Source organism: Apium graveolens, chromosome 3 (genome assembly GCF_009905375.1).
Source record: "Apium graveolens cultivar Ventura chromosome 3, ASM990537v1, whole genome shotgun sequence".
Classification (NCBI taxonomy): Eukaryota; Viridiplantae; Streptophyta; class Magnoliopsida; order Apiales; family Apiaceae; genus Apium; species Apium graveolens.
In genome coordinates, this window is record NC_133649.1 from 205,842,479 (window position 1) to 205,867,333 (window position 24,855).

The following is a 24,855-nucleotide window of genomic DNA, read 5'->3' on the forward strand; positions in this document are numbered from 1 at the left end:
TTCCAAGCATAATAAATAGATTATCCTCGAAAATAATCAGATCATAACAACAATCTATCCCTTAAGCATTCTCTAAGACTTAGTGAAAATACAAGTGCTTCTAGCATGCATACCAACCTACACAACTTAATATCACTTTAATGCTATCACTACACTCGCATCAATATCACAATTCAGTCGATAAATCATTGCAAAAGGGATCATGGTATATGCATGAGCTATATGATATGACAAATAAATAAAGCTATATAAAAAAACTATATGGCAAAAATTATGCAACTATATGAACTAACTATCATGAATATGCAGCTATATGACACACACAAAATATTCCTTAACTACCACCCCCAAACTTAAAATCTTCACTGTCCCCAGTGAAGGTAGTAGAAAGGAACACAGGGTATACCTACTCGGAGTCATCATCATCATCACCCTCAGTAGGTGGAGTATCAGGCGGCGGGTATGCAGAGTCCTCACCAAAAACTGGCCACTGGATATCAGCTCCAAGGCCTCGAAAAGCAGTCCCTAACGCAAGGGTGAGCTCCTGAGCAAACCTGCTCTGCGTCTCATACATGGCATCCATCCACCGTGAAAGCCTCCTATACTGGACATCACCGATCCCAGCACCCTCCTGAGCTCTCGAAGAACTAGCCTCACCACGCCCTGGCCTGGCCATAGTAGCACCTCGTGCTGGACGCCCTCCTGGAAGACGATAACCCAGCCCATGCTCCTCAGGCTCACCACCGGTCCACTCCTGCATCCCATTCAGAGTGCCAGAATCTATCGGAGCTACTGGCAACTGCAACTGCTCATGAGCCGGCCAGTTCACTCCTACTGCTCGGCATAGCTTTGTAACCGTGGATGCATAAGGGATGTTCATATCCTTTGCTCCCCTCAAAAACTTCAGAATTCCTTGGTAGATAAACTCACCAAGGTCCACATAGTATTCCTCATTCAGAATTCCCCACAACAACTGTGCTCTCTCAACTGTGACCTCGTATGCATGTGAAGAAGGCAAAATATTAGCACATATAAATGCATTCCATGCACGGGCATACCTGTTCATGGCGATCGCCGGAAAGTGACGATACTCATTATTGGCTGGACTGCGGTTCCAAACTGTGCCCGGTCGATAGAGAGTCGCACAAATTAAATCCAAGTCAAAGTCCTCAGCAGTCTTTTCATTCCAGTTCTCCTCCTCGGGCTTCCTCTCTCGCTGTCCAATCACACGGCGAATCGCCGCAGGATGATAATCAACCGTCAGCCCACGAACTACAGAAAACCCATTCTTTTCAGCCTTCGCGTTCGCGTAGAACTCGCGAACAACACTCATCGGTACTGCTTCGGGTGACTCACAAAAAGCTATCCACCCCTTCTCTGCAATCATGGGCAACAACTCACCATCCCTCCCTGATGGTAAAAACCCCCTCTCCTTCAGAATCGGCTTCCCCAACAGCCTAGTGTACTCCTCCTCCGCAGCTCTGTCAGTTAACCGAGGCCTTGCAGCAGTACCCCTTGATGAATCAGCAGTAGGAACTGTGCTGCTGCTGTCAATAGTGCGTGCTCTCTTGGGTGCCATTGATTTGTGAATAAAAGTGTGTAAGAACTGATTTTTGATGTCTATGCGAGGGTTTAAGTGTAGGAAGTTTGTGGGACATATGTGGGATAGGTGTATGTATATATAGGGTGTGGAGTAGGTTAAATTAGATTAGGAGTGGGGTTGAGAGATAAAATCATGGGGTAATGGGAAAAGAATTCGTGGGTTTATGGGCTGTGATGGGTTTTTTGTGTGTTTTTGTTTTTTTTTTTTTCTGAACTGTAAAAAAATTTTCTGAAACTCGACCCCTGCGCGGCCGCTCAGCATTTCTGCGCGGGCGCGCAGCAAGCTGCGCGGCCGCTCAGCATAGCTGCGCGGGCGCGCAGAGGGTCTCTGGAATTTTTTTTTTCAGCCCCTGTTTTCTGATTTTTTTGTGTTTTTGGATAGGTTATTAACTTCTAAGGGTTCCTGTAACAACAATTCATGAGTTGCCTCCCACGCAGCGCTTCTTTTTCGTCATTAGCTTGACGTTCCGTACCTTTCTCACGTAGTCAACAACATGGCACTAACCACCTCTCGGTTTGCCATGTCCCCATAGTAGTGCTTCAACCGCTGACCGTTAACCTTGAATGCTTGGTCCGAATCATTCTCAAAAATTTCCACCGCTCCATGTGGAAACACAGTTTTGACAATAAAAGGTCCAGACCACCTTGATTTTAACTTCCCAGGAAAAAGTCGGAGCCGAGAGTTGAATAACAGAACTTGTTGCCCTGGCACAAATAACTTAGGATGTAGCTTCCTATCGTGCCACCTCTTCACCTTTTCCTTATACATTTTGTTATTCTCGTACGCTTGAAGTCGAAATTCATCAAGTTCATTAAGCTGAAGCATTCTTTTCTTACCAGCTGCATCTAAATCCAGGTTCAATTTCTTCAATGCCCAGTAGGCCTTATGCTCAAGCTCCGCCGGTAGATGACATCCCTTACCGTACACCAACTGAAACGGTGACATCCCAAGTGGAGTTTTGTATGCTGTTCTATAAGCCCAAACAGCTTCATCGAGCTCTAAAGACCAATCCTTCCTTGACGGACAAACAACCTTCTCTAGAATGCGCTTTATCTCTCTGTTAGACACTTCCGCTTGACCATTTGTTTGCGGATGATAGGCAGTAGCTACTCGATGATTCACATTATAACGCTGCATCATAGAAGTGAACTTACGGTTACAAAAATGCGATCCTTCATCACTTATGATTACCCGAGGTGTTCCAAACCTTGTGAAAATTTGCTTATGAAGAAAATTTAGCACTGCCTTTGCATCATTTGTCGGTAAAGCTTTAACTTCGACCCATTTTGAGACATAATCGACTGCCAGCAAGATGTACTGATTATTGCAAGATGAGATAAAAGGCCCCATGAAATCGATTCCCCATACATCAAAGACCTCGACTTCAAGCATCACATTTAATGGCATCTCATCCTTCCTTGACAAATTTCCCACTCTTTTGCAACGATCACACCTTAAAACAAACTGATGAGCATCCTTAAACAAGGTAGGCCAGAAAAAACCTGCTTGCAGAATACGAGCTGCCGTCTTCTCACCTCCATAGTGTCCACCATAAACCGTGGAATGGCAGTCTCGTAATATCCCCTCCGTCTCACAGAACGGGATACATCTCCTGATGATCTGGTCAGCTCCCTGTCTAAACAAATATGGTTCATCCCACATATACCACTTCACCTCATGCAGAAACTTCTTCTTTTGCGCGGATGTCAAATTAGGAGGCATTATATTGCTGACAAGATAGTTTACAATATCTGCAAACCATGGTTCTTCCTCCTGAATTGCAAACAACTGCTCATCCGAAAAAGATTCATTGATTAACGTTCTATCTTGTGAAGTAGAATCGGGATTCTCCAACCTAGAGAGATGGTCAGCTACTTGATTCTCAGTACCTTTTCTATCTTTGATCTCTAACTCAGATTCTTGAAGTAAAAGCACCCAACGAATGAGTCTCGGCTTCGAATCCTTCTTAGAAACCAGATAGCGAATAGCTGCATGATCAGTGAATACTGTCACTTTCGTACCAAGCAGATAAGATCGAAATTTCTCAAAGCCAAAGACTATAGCCAAAAGCTCCTTCTCAGTAGTGGTGTAGTTCAATTGGGCCCCATTTAAAGTTTTACTCGCATAGTAGACCACATGGAAGAGATTTTTCTTGCGCTGTCCCAGAACTGCACCTACCGCATAATCACTCGCATCACACATCATCTCAAACGGTTCTGTCCAATTTGGTGATGTAATAACTGGTGCCGTGATCAAACTCTCCTTGAGAGTTTCGAATGCTGCCAAACATTCATCATCAAATTTAAAAGGCACATCTTTCTTAAGTAAATTGCACAACGGCTTAGATATCTTTGAAAAGTCCTTGATGAATCGCCGATAAAAACCCGCATGACCGAGAAAACTACGGATTCCTTTCACCGAATTAGGTGGGGGAAGATTTTCAATGACTCCCACCTTGGCCTTGTCCACCTCCAGACCTTTGCTAGAGACCTTATGCCCAAGGATAATGCCTTCACGCACCATAAAATGACATTTCTCCCAATTAAGCACCAAATTAGTTTCCACGCATCTTTTGAGTACGGCGCGCAGATTATTCAAGCATTCATCATATGAGTGTCCAAAGACGGAGAAGTCATCCATGAACACTTCGACGTTATTTCCAATCATGTCAGAGAATATAGCCATCATACATCTCTGAAAGGTGGCCGGGGCGCCACATAACCCAAACGAAACTCTACGAAAAGCAAATGTGCCAAATGGACAAGTGAAGGTAGTCTTTTCCTGATCCTCTGGTGCAATACAAATCTGATTATACCCGGAATAACCATCCAGAAGACAAAAATACTCATGTCCCGCCAATCTGTCAAGCATTTGATCAATGAATGGAAGAGGGAAGTGATCCTTCCTTGTGGCTTTGTTCAATTTCCTATAATCCATGCATACTCTCCATCCTGTAACTGTTCGAGTAGGGATGAGCTCATTCTTTTCATTTGCGACCACAGTGATACCTCCTTTCTTAGGTATACATTGCACGGGGCTCACCCACAAGCTGTCAGAAATAGGATAAATGATGCCTGCATCTAGCCATTTCAGAATTTCTTTCTTCACCACCTCCTTCATGATCGGGTTCAGTCTTCATTGCTGTTCCACAGTTGGCTTACTTCCTTCCTCTAGCAAAATTTTATGCATACAATATGAAGGACTTATCCCCTTGATGTCTGCTATGGTCCATCCTATAGCCGATTTGAATTCTCTCAAAATCCTTAAGAGCTTATCTTCCTCACTACCTGAAAGGTCAGCTGAAATAATAACAGGTAACGTAGATGAATCACCTAAAAAAGCATACCTCAAGTGTTCAGGTAATGGTTTAAGCTCCAAGGTAGGTGCTTCCTCTATTGATGGTTTGAGCTTCCCTTCAGCATTCTTAAGGTCAGAAGTACCAAGAGATTCAAATGGTATGTCGAGCTTTCGCTTCCATGGAGAAGCGTTCAGATATTGTAATTGCTCGTTGCTATCTTCATCATCGCTGTCAAAATCCCCCACTAAGGCCTTTTCCAATGCATCAGACATTAGCATGTGATCGAGTTCCGAAGTAACTGCGGAATCAATCTCATCCACTTTTAAACACTCCTCATCTTCTGTAGGGAATTTCATTGCCTTGAATACGTTGAAGGTCACATCCTGATCTTGGACCCGCATAGTAAGTTCCCCTTTTTGCACATCTATCAAGGTACGGCCAGTAGCCAAGAAAGGCCTCCCCAAGATTATGGGAATCTTCTTATCTTCCTCAAAATCCAGAATAACAAAATCTGCAGGAAAGAAGAGCTTATCCACCTTGACAAGCACATCCTCAACTATGCCCCTTGGGTAAGTAATGGAACGGTCAGCCAATTGTAGCGACATGTATGTGGGTTTTGGATCAGGCAGATCCAGCTTTTTAAAGATCGACAAGGGCATCAGATTAATGCTTGCTCCCAAATCACAAAGGCACTTGTCAAAAGTTAGATTGCCAATGGTGCAAGGAATGGTGAAGCTTCCTGGATCTTTCAGTTTTGGTGGTAACTTTTGATGCAGAACAGCGCTACATTCTTCCGTGAGAGCAACGGTTTCAAGGTCATCCAGTTTCACCTTCCTTGAAAGAATAGTCTTCATAAACTTCGCATAACTAGGCATTTGTTCCAGAGCCTCAGCGAAAGGTATATTGATGTGAAGTTTCTTGAACACCTCCAGAAACTTCCCGAACTGTCTATCCAGCTTTTGTTGCTGCAATCTCTTAGGAAAAGGTGGTGGAGGATAGAGCTGTTTCTCCCCTGTATTAGCCTCAGGCAGAGTGTGTTCAACAGTAGTCTTCCTTGGTTCCGCCGCTTTCTCCTTTTGCTTAGATTCTTCATCTCTAACTTCAGCTTCGACTTCTTTTGCCTTTTCAGCATCAGCTACTTTTCCAGACCTTAAGGTAATAGCCTTGACTTGCTCTTTGGCTTCCTTCCTGCCTGGTACTTCCGTGTCACTGGGAAGAGTGCCAGGTTGACGATTGAGCACTGCATTGGCTAATTGACCGATTTGATTTTCCAAGGTCTTGATAGAAACCGCCTGACTCTTGCACAACAGCTTAAGTTCCTCTAAATCAGCACTAGTAGGTGCAGCTGCACTTCCCTGTTGAGGATATGATTGCCTTGTAGCATACTGCTGTGGTTGCTGGAATCCAGGTGGGTTAAACTGTTTACTTACTCCTTGCTGATATGGTGGCTGAATAGCATTCTGATTATTTCCCCAGCTGAAATTTGGATGATTTCTGTTGTTAGGATGATAGGTCGCTGGCACAGGCTGCTGTTGTCGCTGATAATTATTCACATACTGAACAGATTCATTTACAAGAGAACACTGATCCGTAGCATGAGAACCTGCACAAAGCTCACAAACCATAGCTATTTGATTAACTCCATACGTAGCCAGAGAATCAACCTTCATTGATAGCGCTTGGAGCTGGGCTGCAATAGCGGTGGCTGCATCAACTTCCAGAATACCTGCTACCTTGCCTGACGTCATCCTCTGAGTTGGGTTTTGATGCTCATTTGCAGCCATCGTCTCGATAAGATTATACGCCTCAGTATAGCTTTTAGCCCATAAGGCGCCTCCAGCTGCTGCATCGAGCATGGGCCGAGATTGGGCCCCCAAACCATTATAAAAACCAGTGATTACCATCCAATCCGGCATTCCATGATGTGGACATTTTCTCAACATTTTCTTGTAGCGTTCCCAAGCCTCGCACATAGATTCTGTAGGTTGCTGTGCAAATTGAGTAAGAGCACTCCTCATAGCAGCAGTCTTTGCCATTGGATAAAACTTCACCAGAAACTTTTGCGCAAGATCTTGCCACGTAGTGATTGACCCAGCTGGTTCAGAATGTAACCAGTCTTTAGCTTTATCCCTCAGTGAGAATGGGAAAAGCCTCAACTTGATAGCCTCATCAGTCACGCCATTATACTTAAAAGTGCTGCAGATCTCGACAAAATTCCTTATGTGCATGTTGGGGTCTTCAGTTGCCGCTCCTCCAAAAGAAACAGAATTCTGCACCATCTGAATAGTGCCCGGCTTGATTTCAAAGGTGTTAGCTTGAATAGCCGGATGAAGGATGCTTGACTGAATGTCATCAATTTTAGGCCGAGAAAAATCCATAAGAGCCGAATCAGCTTGAACAATACGATCTCCCATGTTTACTGGTTCTTTCTGCTCAGTTCCTGAATCCGAATCCTCAAAATCTAACTTCTCCGGTGTATCAAGAACTTCGTCTTTCTCCTCAGCTGTATCTAAGGTCCTCTTGCGAGCACGAGAACGAGTTTGCATAAACGTTTGCTAAAGTACCTGAAATACAACCGAAAAGAGTAATTAACTACTACGTCCTAATCACTGAGTCCTAATGACCAATGATGGTAAGTACATAAACTAAACAATTACACCGAGTCCCCGGCAGCGGCGCCAAAAACTTGTTAGGGCGAAATCACGCACTAATATTCACGCAAGTATACGCGTTCGCAAGTAATATAGAATACTTTCTAGTTCATTCCCTCAGAGACTCAGACTAAGTTATTGTCTAATTAAACTCACTCACCAATGTATGATTACTTCTCAATGTTAAGATAACACTTAAAATTGTTGATTAAATATTAACTATAATTAACTACTTAATTAACCACTTAACTAACACTTCAATAAAACACTCATGAGATCACAACTTCAATATTACTTCCTTCTATAGCCATTGTTATTACCTTTAGCATGTGACAGTGATGATATTAATCGAATAACATGAAACTGATAAAAGCCAACTTTCATTGTACTAATACCATTCTACCAAACATCCACAATTAAGATAGAAGTTGAATAGTCATCAATTATGTTGAGTTCCTATATGTCTACAGAAATTGACAACACAACGATTTAAGCACAAGTTATTCCTTTTTGATTATATAGGGCAAATAAAACTGTTAGAGTTACCCACTAATCATGCACAACGTACATGAACCTATGCTAGCATGGCAAGTTCTAAATCTCAAGATCCACCATCGCTTCAAAAGAGATTAACACCCTATCTTATATGTTCGCGACGCACATAAGACGAATATGCACAACCAATACTAGATATCATGCAATCATCACATACTAAAGTATTAAACAATTAACTAAAGAATTCCATAATAAATCCGTTGCAACCCCATGATCACGATTAGCCCATAATAGAACTTATCGCCATCATGGGTTCATATGAAATCATGATAAACAAACACAAGAAAATAACAACTAAACTAATTATATTTAAACAGAGTATGTCACAAGAGTAAATAAGTCAAAGCAAGAAAACTAGCATCCAACGTTACAACGAAACAAGAATCACAAGAATATATGCTTCCTCTTCGTTGCGGTGTGCTAAATCGGTCTTCTTCCTTATCTCCTTCGCTTCTTGCAAAACACAATCTAAAACATAATCTCCTCTTAATACTCTGTGAAAAACGTCTCAAATCTACCTATATAATAGTCCCATAAAACTCAGATTACATAGAAGTTGGAAGCCAAACAGAAGTAGAAGTCTAAAATAATTCAGTTTTTTCCCCGACCCTGCGCGGCCGCCCAGCATTTCTGCGCGGGCGCGCAAGGCTGCTGCGCGGCCGCTCAGCATTGCTGCGCGGGCGCGCAGGACCCTACTGGAAAATTTCCAGGTTTGCTCCGTTTCTTCGCCGTAATCTGCCCGTTCTTTTCCTCTCGCAATGATGAACACATGCCAAGGCTTATTCTTGATGATTCCTTCTCCGAAATGCAACTAATACCCTGAAATGCATAAACACTAGAAAAACGCATCAAATACACAAAATACTTGATTTCAAGACACCAATTTAAGCCATTTTAAGACGTTCTAAGTGGTATAAAATGCCACTTATCAAGCTACACCCTCAACGGATAGCCAAAATGGTCTTATCCGTTGAGGCTACAAACACTAGTTTTCCACTTAAGTGTTTTGTTAAACATATCATCAAACCAATGCACATATATTCCTAATATCTAGGGAGAAGGCAGTGAAGTATACCACTTGGGTCGTCGAATTCCAGGTCATCAAATTCCGGGTCATCGAATTCTGGGTCATCAAATTCTGGGTCATCGAATTCCAACTTCTTTGCTATCGATTTGCTTGGCTTCTCCTCTGACTTTTGTTTCTTCTTTTTATCCCTTTTAACAATTTGATATTTCGGGGTATCTTGATCAACTTAGCATAACAAAGTAGGGGAAACTACACTTTCTAAATCAGAATCAAAGGATGGGGTCGAACAATTGATCAATTGTGATTTTGGAGATTTTTCAGTAACTTCTACGATCACAATAACTAGAGATGGAGGAGTTAGGGTTTCAGAGTTTGAGTCAAAAGAAGGAGCGGAATCATCTATTAGTTAAGATTCCATTGAGTAAGATGACAGTAAGATAGAAAATAAATTTGAGGGTTCTTTTGATTTTAGGGTTCTTGATTTAGTCGGGTAAAAGAGTCGTACGGAATGAATAGAATAAGAAAGTGGTAAGATAAAAATGGGTGAGTAAAAAATTGATTAAATTAATTATAAGTTTTGTTTAACTTTAATGAAGATTGTTAGAGATCTGTTTAAAGAATATAATATAATATAAACTGTTTTAATAATATTATAAATTTACTATTTTTGGTGATGTATAGAAATGAGGAAATAAGAGGGACACCCCAAAATAATAACCCAAAATAGTAACCATAGAGAATTCAACAGGAACAGAGGGAATATATCACATCTATATTTTTGTCAGCCTATCCTACACAAGTTGTCCATCTTTTAGAACTTACTTATCGTGGAAATTGAACACCAAAACAACTAGCAGAAGATTCTTATTCATCAATCATATTAACTTTAAACTTATAACTTACACCTCGTTGAAAAATTACATTGAACACTCTCTTTAAAAATGGAAAACATACAAATTCAAACATTGGTTGACCTTCAAATTATCAAGAAATATGATTGGAAAATTCGGGTGAACGTCTCTAAGAAAATGTAAACACTATATTCTAAATTTCAGACTCCCGGAAGATCTAACATTGGATGACCTTCAAATTATCAAGAAATATGACTGGAAAATTAGAGTGAACGTCAAAAAAAATATAGACACTATATTTTGAATTTCAGAATTTGCGGAGGTCTGAGCCTCATACTGAATGATGTTGTAGGAATAGTCATTCAACGCAAGGCGTTGCAATCCATTGTCAACAAAAGAAATGAAGAACAAAAATTCCCTGAGATAGTAATATCAGATACTGGTAAGTTTCTAAACTTATACTATTACTAATGGGGGTGTTTTAATTTCAGATTTTAAAGGATTGATAATAATCCATCGATTTTGGAAGATTTTCGTTTATTTTAATTGTTCATGGATTTTGACGGAGTTGATAAAAAAATCTTGCAGAGTCTTGCTAATTTTGTGAAGTTTTCTACAAATCTTTCAAAATCTCGTGTATTTTAAAGAGATTTCAAAAGATTAAAAATGAACTAGCAAATTCATTAAAATCCACAACTTTTTCAAATAAAATAAATTCCACGAATTTTTGAATACCATCAGATTTTGATGGACTTTTAAAAATCCAAATTGAATATCGTCATATTTCAGTAGACTTTTTAAAATATAAATTGAATATCTAAATTGAATACCATCAGATTTTAAAAAAAAATTCTAATCTATATTGAATACCATTAAATTTCAAAGAATTTTTAAAATCCAAATTGAATATCTCTTGACTTCAAGAATTCAAAAAAATCTTTTAAAATTTTGATTAAATACACCCTCTAAGTTATAAAACAAACTCATAACATCATTATATTATCACTACAATAATGAGAGACCTATTCGCTGGGACGAGTTGGGCAACACATATAACATTGCTTTGAACAATGCTGAAATGCATTATCTGTAAAATGGTGAGGAACAAGCATAGTGCCGATGTTACATTGTGCGATTATGTTTCAATAAAATTCTACGTAAACCACTATAGCGAAATGGTTAATGAACTTCGAAACAGGTATGCACTTCAAACAACAATGAACGAGTACAATTTGGAACACTTAATCTTTATCTTTTGAACATACAGGTACTGGATTTACGGTCTTATTTAAAAGTCATTCTTCACTAATTCAACAATGTTGTTGTTAGACCTGGCAAAACAGGCCCAAAACCATATATCCGGTCCAAACCAAACCAGTTTTTAAAATCTGGCCCAACAAAAAGTCATATTTTTTATTTGGATTTGGTTGGTTTTAAAATCACATTTTTTATCCTAAATTTGGACCCAAATATGGATCAAATGCGTGATTCCATATTTAAAAAAAAAGACTTCTAAGTTCTAACCTAGAATCGTCAATCGAAGATTAAGCAATATTGTAACTCTCGGCTCTAAACTTGGGTGTATTTATTAAGTTCGAAGAATCTCCTGACTGTTTTCATTTAATCTTTGAGTAATTTTCTGACTGTTTCTGACCTCTGATCTTATCAGGTATATATCTCTGCAAACACCTATACATACGTAGACACACACATCTTTATATATGTTTGATTATTTGGGTATGTGTGATTTATGTATGTTTAGTATATTTATCAAATTGAGTAGTAATTGTGATCAATTATGTATATATGTTTATGTTTTATCATATGTTTAAGTATGTTTTATTATTTAGTAGTCTAAATCTAATGTATGTATCTATATTTTCTTGTTTGTTGTTGGTTTAATGTAGATTTAATATTGTAATGGAAGAAGAACAAAGTTCGACCTCTAGTAGACGTACAAAAAGTTTTAAGAAATCTACATCAATAATTTGGGAATTATTTGATAAGTTTGTGGAGAATGGAATACAAAAGTCTAGGTGTAAAAAATGTGATCAAGTTTATATAAGTGAACATTGTACCTCAAATATGAGAAAGCATATGATGTTAAAACATGGAGACGTTTGTGGTGATGAACTTGAAATTATTCTATTCGAGCAAAGTGTTTACCGTAATCTAATGGGAAAATCAATAGTACAACATAACTTGCCCTTTAATTTTGTTGAATATGATGAAATTCGGGAAATGCATAGGTACTTAAATCACAAAGTACAAGACATTTCAAGAAATACTATAAAAGCTAATATCTTGGATATATATAGGATAGAAAAGAGAAAAATGAAACAAGAGTTAGAGAATTTATCTGGGAGAATATGTCTTACATCTGATTTGTTGTCTTCATCAACCATGGATGGGTACTTATCTCTTACTGCACATTATATGGATGAAAATTGGATTTTGCAGTCAAGGATCTTAAATTTAAGATTTATGCCTCTACCACATACATGACAATTATTGGCAGAAAAATTTATTTGTTTGCTTAAAGAATGGGGAATTGAGAGAAAAGTGTTTTCATTAACTCTTGACAATGCTTCTGCAAATAATTCTTTTGTAGAGATTTTGAAAAGTCATTTGAATATGAATGGTGTCTTGCTTTGTGATGAAGATTATTTTCACGTGCGTTGTGGTGCACACATCTTGAATTTGATTGTTCAAAGTGGCCTTAAAGTAGTAGACGGTTGTGTACGTAAAGTTAGAGAAATGGTAAAATATGTTAGAGGAGCAAAGGCAAGGATGATAAAATTGGCAGAGTTTGTTAGTCAACTTTCAATTAATTGCAAAAAGAAGCTTTCTCAAGATGTTCCAACAAGATGGAACTCTACTTATATCATGCTTGAGAGTGCATTGCAATACAAGATTGCTTTATCTTAGTATGAATTAGAAGACAAAAATGTGGGTTATTTAACAGATGAAAAATGGGCCAAAGTTCATAAAATTTATCAATTTTATAAAGCCTTTCTATGATATCACTGTTCTGTTCTCGGGAAGTCAATATCCAACTTCTAATCTTTATTTTCATGGAATGTACAAGATACAGTCACTTATTAGCACGAAAATGCAAGATGAGAGTAGTATTTTATATGAAACAGCGTTTGAAATGAATGAAAAGTTTAGGAAGTATTGGGAGAATTATAGCTTGATTTTGTCATTTGCTGTAATATTAGATCCTCGCTATAAGTTGAAGTTTGTGGAGTATGTATTTAGAAAGATCTATCCCACAAATTATTCTGAAAAAGTTAGACATATCTATGAGAAGATGGAAGAGCTTTACTTGGATTATTATCGAATATCAAGTATATCTTCTACAACTATCACTTCTTGTTCAAGAGTCATTAACGAAGATCATGATGAAGCAATGGATGATATAGATGTAAGAACTTTCCTTTGATCCTAGTGTACATTTTATACACTTGTATATGCGCTTTTATTATTGTGCTAACATTTTTTAAATTTTGTAGGAGTTCGAATCAATTTTTTGTCAAAATGACTCACAAAATGAAACTAAATCGCAACTTGATTTGTACTTGGAAGAAAGTAAGTTGGATGCTAGAGTGAAAATAGATGTACTTTCTTTTTGGAGATCAAATAAGAGCAAATACCCCATTTTATCCATTATGGCACGAGATATTTTAAGCATGCCGATAACTACCGTTGCTTCTGAGTCTTCTTTTAGTATCGGAAGTCAAATTATTAGCAAGTATCGTGGTTCTATCACACCGGATAATGCAGAGGTTTTGTTATGCACCAGTGGTTGGTTGTATGGGTCTAAAGGTAAAGTTAATTATTTCATAAATCTTTTGAAATTCTCTGAAATCATTAATTATTTATAATGTAAATATTATAGTTTTTGAAGATGAAGAAAGTGGTACAGAAGATTCCATTGGCGATGTTGAGAAGCTTGTCGCAGACTCCGGAAACTTGATGTTCTACTGCCTGGATCAAAATTGTTTGGTAATGTTGTTGTCTGGATGCTTAGACTATCTATACATTTTTGCATAAGTACTGCTTTAGTCTCTAGTCTCTGCTTATCATACTACTAGTAAAGATCTGACCAATAACTAATAAATAATTGATTAATCATGTCTGTCCTAACCCGTATCTGATATAAGTTGATTAATAAAATTTAAGATACCTTCAAATCGGATCATTCGCGCTGTTGTCATTGTCTAAAACATATATCAAGCTTTAATTTGCGGTTTAGCATGAAGTATCAAGCTTTGTGTTGGTTTTAACAATTCCCACATTTTTCACTTGCTAAAGTTGTTGATCCACTGTGGGTTGGTTTAATAATTTGGGATCCTGTCTGCTAAGACTTTCTCAGTGTTTGATTTCTATACTAGTAGAATAGTTAAAAGCTTAGAATGTTGCTCTAAATTAATAGGATTAAAAATATGATTAACTTTCTAGATTGTACCCCCTGTTAAATTTTTTAGAAAGTGAAGTCTTTAGTTGAAAAAGAATTACACCCGGGAATATATGATTAGTCTTCAGCTAAAGACTTCACAATTAAATTCTGATCACTGGACAATCTGGTGCTATTTGAATATTTGGATTAAATTCCTGACAACAGCCTGTTGTCAAGAAGCTTTATTTGGATATTTGGATTAAATTCCTGACAACAGCCTGTTGTCAGGAAGCTTTTAACGATTAGGATCACATTGTTGACAATTCTTGAACATTTCTACCAAATGTTTATCAGTTCACCTAAGTTTAACAAAAGAATTGTACCAACTTGCCTACCTTTTTTTGTATTAACAAAATTGTGTCTTCAAGTACACTAGTTTACATTGTCCAACTTTAAAATGTTCCAAGTTTATTTTAAGCTTCAACTCCCAAAACAGCGAGCATCCCTACTAGTTTAGTATATGGCCTCCAATCTAGTAGGGACTTGGGACGGCTCAGTACTAGCTTCACCATGTTAGTACCATCACCCAGATTAAAATGAAAAAACAAACATTATTTATAGCGTTGCAGTTTTTTGAGTCCTAACTGAAAGCATCATACATTAATGTAACAACCTTCTGAACTGGGAAAAACTGAGAAGTTGTCTTCCCTGTGACATGCAGCAGACCAGTTGTCAAACCATTTAACTCTTGACCGATCTCAGAATCCCAATGGTTGGAAACGCAACACATACCAAGCTGAACTGTGATCACGGCTGACCTAGCAAAACATCCTTGTACGGAGTTGGAGTTACTGATGGTCCGACTAGTTCAGCATGTCTTCTCCTCTGGTTTTCTCGAATGAGGGGTACTTGACCTTCCCGTACATGTGCTAATCGCTCCTGTGCTCCACCTCTCAATTTCTCTAGCCGCAATCCATTATCAAACTGCTGCATCTTAAATACTTTCACTACATTGGTTATTCCTCCAATGAATAGCATTAAGCTCCCAACTATGCATAGCAAGGTCCACGTCTCGCTCTGCATAAACTTAAAAATGCTCAAAACAGAGATATTGAATTTAAATATTAAGCACATTAATCGGTGGTTTAATGTCACTTCAACTAAGAAATTTCAACTTTTGAACCCCTTTGAAGTCATTCAACTCAACTTCCCCACTTCTCCAATATGATTACTTTCTAGTTATGCTCATGCCAATTCCAGCTAACTTAAATCCACTACATTGTTTTCCCCCTTATTTGACCAAATGCTACATGGTTTTTGATCGAGAACTAAGGGGATTGTATTGTATCAAAAGATTTAAAAACTTTTAATGATTCTAGAACTCACAAGGTATTGAATTCTAACATTAACATTCAAGGAGTCTATAAAAGTTTGGTCTTACTCAATCAAGATTTTTACAAAGTCTTGAAAAGTATGGCGGTATTAAATTCAGACATCTAAAAGACTCTTTACAAGTATTCTGTTATTCAAAAAGTCAATGACTTTTAAAAAGATTGACTTCTAATGACTTACTTTGAAAATTAAACTACATCACTTTTAAAAAAGTCAGGAGATTTATCATAAGAATTAACATGACTGCTAATAACTCTGTGAAAACTTATTTGAAATTTCGATAACTCTATAGTAGTTGTTAAAAATATGTAAAATTCATGAAAGTCATTAACTTTATAAAAATCATTTAAAGTATAAATACAATACCACCCCTTAAACAAACTGCACAAGTGACTTACAAATAAGTCCAGACCATGGTGAAGCGTGCCAGCCTGCTCGCGGCAATTCAGAACGGAACCTACCAAGAACAACAAGCTTCCCATCAGGAAAGGGATCTGGACACTTTCTTGCAAAACCTGGACGTGACCATCTGCTCTTTCATAGATCTGGCATGAGTTATGTATGGAACCCAGCACCCACAAAGATGAACCTGCAATAAGCATTTTCATACCATGCTTCTCCAACTTCAAATATTTTTGCTTCTCCTCCTTAATATAAAATAGCATAAGATATAAGATACCATAACTGATTTTAAATATGTCATTATCTTAAAACAAAATTGATTCTCTCTTAACTCCAAGTAAGCAATATACACATAGGATGAATGACCAATGACCAATAGTTGCTAGTATTTCATCATTAATAATATGCACATAGATTACTTCTTGTTTGTTTGTAAACACGTAGACAGATTAGAAATATGTAACATCGGAGGCAAAAAATAAAAGACTGAAAATATGCCTACCGGATCACTGTACTGAGAAGTACTTCACTTTGCTATTAGGACATAAGCTTCCCCGTAATATATAAAACATGCAAAAATACGTTTTCCTATCTAGAATACACTAGAAAGGCTGATATAAATGAAAGCCCGGTCTACTTCCTATTGGAGGTCAAACAACTTAACTATGGGGTCAAACATCCAATTTCATAATATTTTTTTTAATTTTTTTCTGAATAAAAGTTTTATGTTTAAACTTTTATTCAAATAAAAAACATTATGAAACTATACTTTATAGAAGTTTCGAAATACGTGCAAATAGTGTACGTAAACTTCCCGGTGGAACGGAGGGAGTAATATATTAGCGGGACGGAGGGAGTAATATATTAGTGTTAAATATTGATAATTTTCACTTTGCAAATAAAAAATATCTAAAAATTTACCAAAGCTCAATCCCACCAACTTGACATTGAAAGTCATGAAAAAATAGACTTTTCTTTGTCTGTATCCCTCGGTAAATCCTTTTACAAAAACTTGCACTTGTTTGGTTGGAATATTATTGAACTTGGGTCTATGAATATTTTTTTACTCCATCTGTCCCGATTTATTGTATTGTTTGACTTTTTATGGTCAAACTGACTCAACTTTGACCGTAAATAAAAACTTATTCATTCATTATTTTAAAAACCAGAAATATAAATATTAAAATAGATTAATTATACTTTATAATGATATAATTTTTATAAATATTTACGATTATATATCATATGAATTTAAATTCAAAGTTGTGGGGGGGGGGAACTACACCCATAACCTCAAGTATACCATGTTGCTGGTTGAATTCTACTCCCTCGTCCCACTAGATTGTTTACGTTACTTTTCGGCACGTTTTTCAATGCTCGTTTAAAGTATAATTTCATAATATTTTTTTTAATTTTTTTTCTGAATAAAAGTTTTATTCAAAAAAAACATTATGAAACTATACTTTATAGAAATTTCGAAATGCGTGCAAATAGTGTACGTAAACTTCTCAGCGGGACGGAGGGAGTAATATATTAGTGTTAAATATTGATAATTTTCACTTTGCAAATAAAAAATATCTAAAAATTTACCAAAGCTCAATCCCACCAACTTGACATTGAAAGTCATGAAAAAATAGACTTTTCTTTGTCCGTATCCCTCACGGTAAATCCTTTTACAAAAACTTGCACTTGTTTGGTTGGGTAAATCCTTTTACAAAAACTTGCACTTGTTTGGTTGGAAGATTATTGAACTTTGGGTCTATGAATATTTTTTTACTCCATCTGTCCCAATTTATCTGTACTGTTTCACTTTTTATGGTCAAACTGACTCAACTTTGACCGTAAATAAAAACTTATTCATTCATTATTTTAAAAACCTGAAATATACATATTAAAATAGATTATTTATACTTTATAATGATATAATTTTTATAAATATTTACGATTATATATCATATGAATTTAAATTCAAAGTTGTGTTAGTTTGACCGTAGAAAGTCAAACAGACAAATAAATTGGGACGAGAGAGTAGTTGGCAAATAATGAAAGTTTGTAGCCAAAAATTTAGTATTGTCAAACATGGCATATGCAAACATACTGCAATCTAGGGCTGTGCAATGATCAGTTTGGTCGGTTTTTTACGATCAAACCGGACCGTACCATATATAACGGTTTTAGAGAAAATCAGACCGGGCCAGGCCATTTGAAAACGGGTCATTTGAAAACGGTCTGGTCCGGTCGGTAACGGTTTAAAACCTAACTAAATACATAAATATAAAATTTATTATTTTTTTAAAATTTAGAATACAAATACAAATTTGAAGATATTAATTATAAAATAAATATATAAAGTATAAAATAAACTTAAGTAATTAATATATATAAAAATGGTATATAATTATAATAAATATATTAATATATATTGAAACGGTCCGGTTTGACCTTAACGGAGATGAAAACTAGGTCGAACCGTAAAATAACGGTTTTTATTCATATCAAACTTAGACAAGTCGAACGGCCGAAAAAACCGTAAAAAGCAGTTTGGTCAGTTTGGTCTTGGTCGGTCAGTTTGACTTTTTTTTCTCACCCCTACTGCAATCTATTCATTTTGAGCATAGAAATGTGGGACATCTCATTATTGTATTTTATAAGTTACTCCTGCAACCTTTCTTCCAACTCTAATTTTGTAAGAAATTACCTTTCACATTCCTTCATCATCCTATACTCTTAAACCAAATATAGAAATAGTTCCACTCATAATTTTTTTTCTCATTCCACTAAATAATAGTAATTGGAGGGAGGAAGGATAATAAGAAGGAACCAACCTGGATAAAGAGAAAGAGAATAGCGAAAAAAGAGAGAAGAGTCCCCAAACACTGAAGCAAAGGCACAGCAAACTCAACAAGGGCTAGTTGAATATCATATTCCATCAAACCCAAACAATAATCAATTCCAGCGAGATGAGCAATTAAATCATGAATATTCACTATTGCAATTATTAAAAGTCCTATTAATACCAACACAACCCCTATTTTTGATGATAACTGTGTTGCAAAACCCACAAGTAATAATATAGTCGCAAATACATATAGCCCCGCGTTCATGTACTCTGACCGCTTTCTCGATAGCCTTGGCCCGTACATTCTGCTATCACGCGCCGTCGCTAACTTTACCATCTGGTAAAACCCAGAGAGAGATTTAGATTTATTATTAGATAGGGTAGGATGAGAAAAGACTATTAAATTAGAGACACTTTCATATATAAAATGAGAGAGAGAGAGAGAGAGAGAGTAGGGAGGGTACGTGGCTGCATGCAGTGGCACACGTGGCGGCTTTATAGTAAGTGGCGGTTAGGTTGTTTGGCTTAGGGTTTGACCTTTGGAAACAAGTGTTTTTGCAGTTTGACACTTTTTTTTTGTAAGGGGGTCTATGGATCGGTGGATGCTTGGGAAGTTAAATATTAAAAAATGGGGGAAAGTCGGGCGATTATTTACAACTATCTGTTATTCTCATCTTCTTACAAGAAATTCTGAGATTTCTAGGCATGTTAGAAGTGGGAATTTAATCGTTGCTCGAAATATGTTTGATGAAATGCCGGTGAGAACAGTGGTGTCTTGGAACATTATGGTATCTGGGTATTCTAAATCCGGAAGATTTAGTGAAGCTCTGAGTATTGTTAAAGAAATGCATATAGGTGGTATGAAGTTTAACGAGACTACATTTGCTTCCACTTTGAGTGCTTGTGCCCGTTTGCCTTCGGTTTGTGGTGGTAAGCAGGTTCATTGTGTTGTGGTGAAGTCTGGGTCGGAGGATTTTAAGCATGTTGGAAGTGCTTTGGTTTATTTCTATGCAAGTTGTTTTGAGATTCAAGATGCAAGGCGGGTTTTTGATTTGTTGCATGAGAGGAATCAAGTGTTGTGGAGTTTGATGCTTGTTGGTTATGTTCAATGTAACTTAATGGACAATGCTCTTCACTTTTTTACAAGTATGCCATGCCGCGATGTCATTGCTTGGACCACGATGATATCTGGTTATTGTAAAGATGATGCTTGTGGGAAGGCTTTACAGTTATTTAATATCATGAGAGGAAGCGCAGAAGCCAAGCCAAATGAATTTACTCTTGATTCCATTACTAGGGCTTGTGCTAGAGCAGGGATGTTGCATGAGGGAAGAGCTATCCATGGCCTAGTTATGCGATATGGATATGAGTTTGAACACTCCATAAGCGGTGCACTCATTGGCTTTTATTGTGATTGTGATGTTCTGGATGATGCCAAGAAAGTCTATGACAGACTAATAAGCCCCTCATTGAATGACACAAATGTCTTCATTAAAGAACTCATAGCTGCTGGTAGGATTGCAGACGCGGAATTAATTTTTAATGGACTACCCGAAAGAGACCCGGTTTTGAATAATCTGATGATGAAAGGGTATTCCTTGTGTGGTAGAAGTGAGGATTCTGAAAAGTTATATCTGAAAATGCCTGGCAGAACTTTGCTCTCTTCAAATACAATGATTTCAGTGTATTCTAGAAGTGCTCAATTAGATAAAGCCGTGGATCTCTTTGAGAAAGTGAAAGAAGAAAGGAACCCTATAACTTGGAATTCTATGATCTCAGGTTATATTAAAAATGATCAACATGAAAATGCGTTAAAACTGTATGCAATAATGCACAAAAATTCGATATGCAAAACCAGATCAACCTTCTCTGCTCTGTTTCATTCTTGCTCATGCCTGGGATCTATTCAGCTCGGACAAGTCCTTCATGCTCATTTAATTAAAACACCATTTATATCTAATGTTTATGTTGGGACAGCCCTTGTGGATATGTACGCTAAATGTGGGAATATATTCAATGCTCAAAAAGCATTCATCAGCATATCTTCTGCTAATGTGGCAGCGTGGACGGCTTTGATACATGGCTATGCATGCCACGGGCTTGGTTCTGAGACGCTATTACTCTTTGAGGAAATGATAAACCATGGAGTGCGTCCGAATGCTGCAACATTTGCAGCGGTCCTTACCGCTTGTACTCATGCGGGGTTGTTTAACAAGGGAATAAAATTATTTGACATAATGAAAGAAAGTTATGATATTACACCCAGCTTAGAACACTTCACATGTGTAGCTGATCTTCTTGGTCGATCAGGCCGTTTAAGAGAAGCCGAGGAGCTTATTAAAGAGATGCCAGTTGAAGCGGATGGTGTCATTTGGGGAGCTTTGCTTAATGCCTGTTGGTTCTGGATGGATATGGAAGTGGGTGAAAAGGTTGCTGCGAAGATGTTCGCTTTTTATCCTATTCCAACGTCTGCCTATATTATTATGTCCAACATATATGCAATATTGGGGAAGTGGGAGGAGAAGATGGAGATGAGGAAGCTATTAAAAGGCTTGGAAATGAAGAAGGATCCTGGATGTAGTTGGATTGAGCTGAACAACAGCATTAATGTGTTTTCTGTAGAAGATAGAACCCATCCTTCTTGTATCAGCATATATGCAACGTTAGAGCACTTGACTGGAAATATATTAATTTCAACGTGAAAATAAAAAATGTTTCTAACCTAGTAACAGGATACAATATACGCAGTGCAACAAACTCGGATGCTCAATATGTACAGTTTAGCAAAATCCGTTATAGTTTTCTACTAATTGTCACATAGGTGTGTACCAACTACCAATTGTTTGAGACATAATGAGCAAAAGGTCCGGCTTCTTTGTTTTCTATTCTTGGCATCTAATTGTTTACATGATCAACAACTTCTATTGGCTTGTGCTGAGTTAATTTAGAAGTTAAGGAAGATTTAGTAGGTGGACTATGAAGTTCGCTTCTTGCCATTTCATTGTTCTGCTATGTGGGTAAGTGTTTATATTATTATATATTTCAATTAGAAACCGAGAAATCATTTACCAGTGAAATCAGTTTTTGTTCTTGGCCAGGATTGGATACATGAAGCTACGACAGCAACTGATAACATATTTTTACGTTATTAGGGTACTATTTTGTTAGTTAGTACGTTATTTTCCTCTTTTACGCTTGATTTTGCGGTGTTTCTGATTGTGCAGGTATTAAAGAAGTTTTTACGGCCGTTTAATGGAATGAATTAGGCCACAAAACAGAATATTATGATATGTCATCACGAGTCAACACGATCTTGGTGAATCGAGCGGAAATCTTTTTATAAGGGAAAGCTATGCAAACATTTGGTCACGAAGATCGTTGTAAATAAATCAATTAAGAGATTTTTGTAATTAATACTTATATATAGGTTTTTAGTATAAATATACCCCCTAGCCTCATTATAAAAATATATCTTACCTCTCATCACACAACATCTCATCTCACACATCTCTTACCTCTCTTTTCATCTTTCTCCCTTGTAAATATTAGTTTATTATTCAATAAAAGCTTAAAGTTCGTTTCGATTCTTTGTATGAGTTCTTTATTTTCTTATACCATGATGGTCTCGATGATGTTCAACTAAACCCTCTCTAAGGGGCAGATGTAGTTGGCTAAGTGATCCAATATCATGGTATATGCGCTTTAATTGCTACATATTTGTTTATTAATTATCTCAAATATCATGTCTATGTGAGTATTTTCATACGTTTCCCACAAGTAAAGTTGGGAGTTCGTATAGTTAGGATCTATATGATTTTGAGAGTTGATTTAATTGGTAAAATGAATGTGAAATATTTTTATGGTTTTAAATGAAACTTGATTTGGAGTTATTGGATGTCTTTACTCTAAATACTTGTGAGTTTATTTGCTATTAAAAATACATGTTTATGCCATGATATTCGTGTTTAGCCGATGAAATTCGTTCCTTAGATATTTAAAAAGTGATATTATAAGTGCTAGTATAATTATTTCGTTAGTTTATTAAATTAAAAACTTGATTCGCGTTCTCTGTGATTCGACCCGTACTTGCCCCCGTACTCATGTACGCCCATGCACTTACGGTTTTATAAGTTTTGGATTTTTCCCAACAAGTTTTTAGCACCGCTGTCGGGGAACGCGTCGTCGACTTTTTAGTTTAATTTTTAAAATCATTTTGTTTTCTGTTTTTCCCAAAAACAGATCCAAAAATATTTTTTCCATGTGAGACCGGTTCGTCTGGTTTATTAATTGTTTAGGTACACAATTCAGCCAATTTACTGCCGGTTTCGTCCTTAGTCAGTTTTGTCCTGTAGCTAATTTTTTTTTGAATAAATGTACTTGCTTTCATTAAATCGAATCAAAAATTAATACATCAGTGATAATATCCGGAGCAACATTAAACCACTCCTGAAAGTCTGACATAGAAAGAGTAGCTCTCGCTAATGTGTGAGCCACAACATTCGCAAACCTATGAACGTACTCGACTAGCACTGCATCAAAGTGCTTAAAAGACTCTACACAATCTAACACAATCGTGTGAAAATATGATCTGCATTGCGTTCCTTTATAAGCATCCACTACCATTCTAGCATCTGTCTCAAATATGCATCTTTTGAATCCGAATTGTTTGACCCATACCAACGCCTCTTTTAAGCCCACTGCTTCTCTCGGCTGTAAACATACTGATTTCTTGCTTGCTCTAGCACCCACAAATTCTCCATTTTCATTCCTGATAATACAACTAACGCCTATACTATCATATGCTTGAAAGATGGCTGCATCAATATTGATTTTCACCCAACCGTGAGCTAGTGGACACCAATGTCTTGTAGTTAAACTCGTTACAAGGCTGTAATTTTGTTTCACCACTTTCCTATTCTTCCATTCATTAAGAAGATTAGCTGCTGCTGCATGAGTTCCAAACTCTGATCCCCTAATCTTATCCCAAACCCACCTATTTCCTCAATACCACAGACATCAACACACAATTGCTATCCAGGACAATTTTTCTTTAGTACAGGTACTACCTAGAGAATATAGTACTTCTTTTACAGGCCATTGACACCTCTCATGACTTATCTTCTGAATCCCTACTCTCGACCATACACTTGAGCAAATGAGCAACCGAAAAGCACATGTTCTATCGTTTCATCTGCCAACATACACCAGGAACATATCGTGTTTATTTGAACATGTTTCGCTGCTAATGCAGCAGCTGTAAGTACCACATCTCGACAAGTTCTCCAAATAAAATTTATCACTTTCCTAGGGAGATCCAGGGACCATAATTTCCTCCAAAGCACTTCATATGGACCATTTTTCTCACCTACTAATCTTTTATAACAACTTTTAACTGTGAATAAACCAGTTTGCTCCAGGTTCCAAACCACGAATCCTGCTGCAAGTGCAATGACACTGGAATGCGTTTCATTAACTCCATATCTCTGGCGTTGAAAATATCATTCAGCACTTCCTTATCCCAGCCTTCCCTATCGTCATTCATTAGGTTTTCCACTGTTGTATGTTCTAATTCCTGAGACATAGCAGTCTTAATGTACCCATTTTGTAAGCAAGGCAACCAAGGTATTTTCCAAATATTTGTTTGTTCCCCATTTCCAATCCTTCTTCTGACTCCTTGTTGTAACGGCTGCTTTGATTCAAGTATACTTCGCCACATAAAACTAGGGTTTGCACCTAACTTTGCTTCTAAAAAACTACTATTCGGATAATATCTTGCCTTCATCAATTTCGTAACCAAAGGATTGTCCTCATTCAATAAGCGCCATCCTTGCTTCG

The 24,855-nt window shown here is 37.1% G+C and overlaps 2 protein-coding genes and 1 non-coding gene across 3 annotated transcripts; 2 read left to right on the top strand and 1 right to left on the bottom strand.

The window, feature by feature from the left end:
• The first annotated feature begins 6,815 nt into the window (after positions 1-6,815).
• On the top strand, positions 6,816-6,922 carry LOC141715797 (small nucleolar RNA R71). The gene has a single exon (XR_012572546.1). It is a non-coding gene; the product is annotated as a small nucleolar RNA R71 (small nucleolar RNA).
• Positions 6,923-14,781: 7,859 nt separating this feature from the next.
• On the bottom strand, positions 14,782-19,357 carry LOC141713045 (uncharacterized). The gene is made up of 3 exons (XM_074516254.1): positions 19,007-19,357; positions 16,178-16,426; positions 14,782-15,464 (listed from the first exon to the last, which is right to left on the bottom strand). The coding sequence occupies exons 1-3, from the start codon at positions 19,355-19,357 to the stop codon at positions 15,195-15,197; spliced, it is 870 nt and encodes a 289-aa protein (XP_074372355.1). The 3' UTR covers positions 14,782-15,194.
• Positions 19,358-19,383: 26 nt separating this feature from the next.
• On the top strand, positions 19,384-22,517 carry LOC141713044 (putative pentatricopeptide repeat-containing protein At3g25970). Its single transcript, XM_074516253.1, has 2 exons — positions 19,384-22,037; positions 22,245-22,517. The coding sequence occupies exon 1, from the start codon at positions 19,611-19,613 to the stop codon at positions 21,720-21,722; it is 2,112 nt and encodes a 703-aa protein (XP_074372354.1). The 5' UTR covers positions 19,384-19,610; the 3' UTR covers positions 21,723-22,037; positions 22,245-22,517.
• The last annotated feature ends 2,338 nt before the right edge of the window (positions 22,518-24,855 follow it).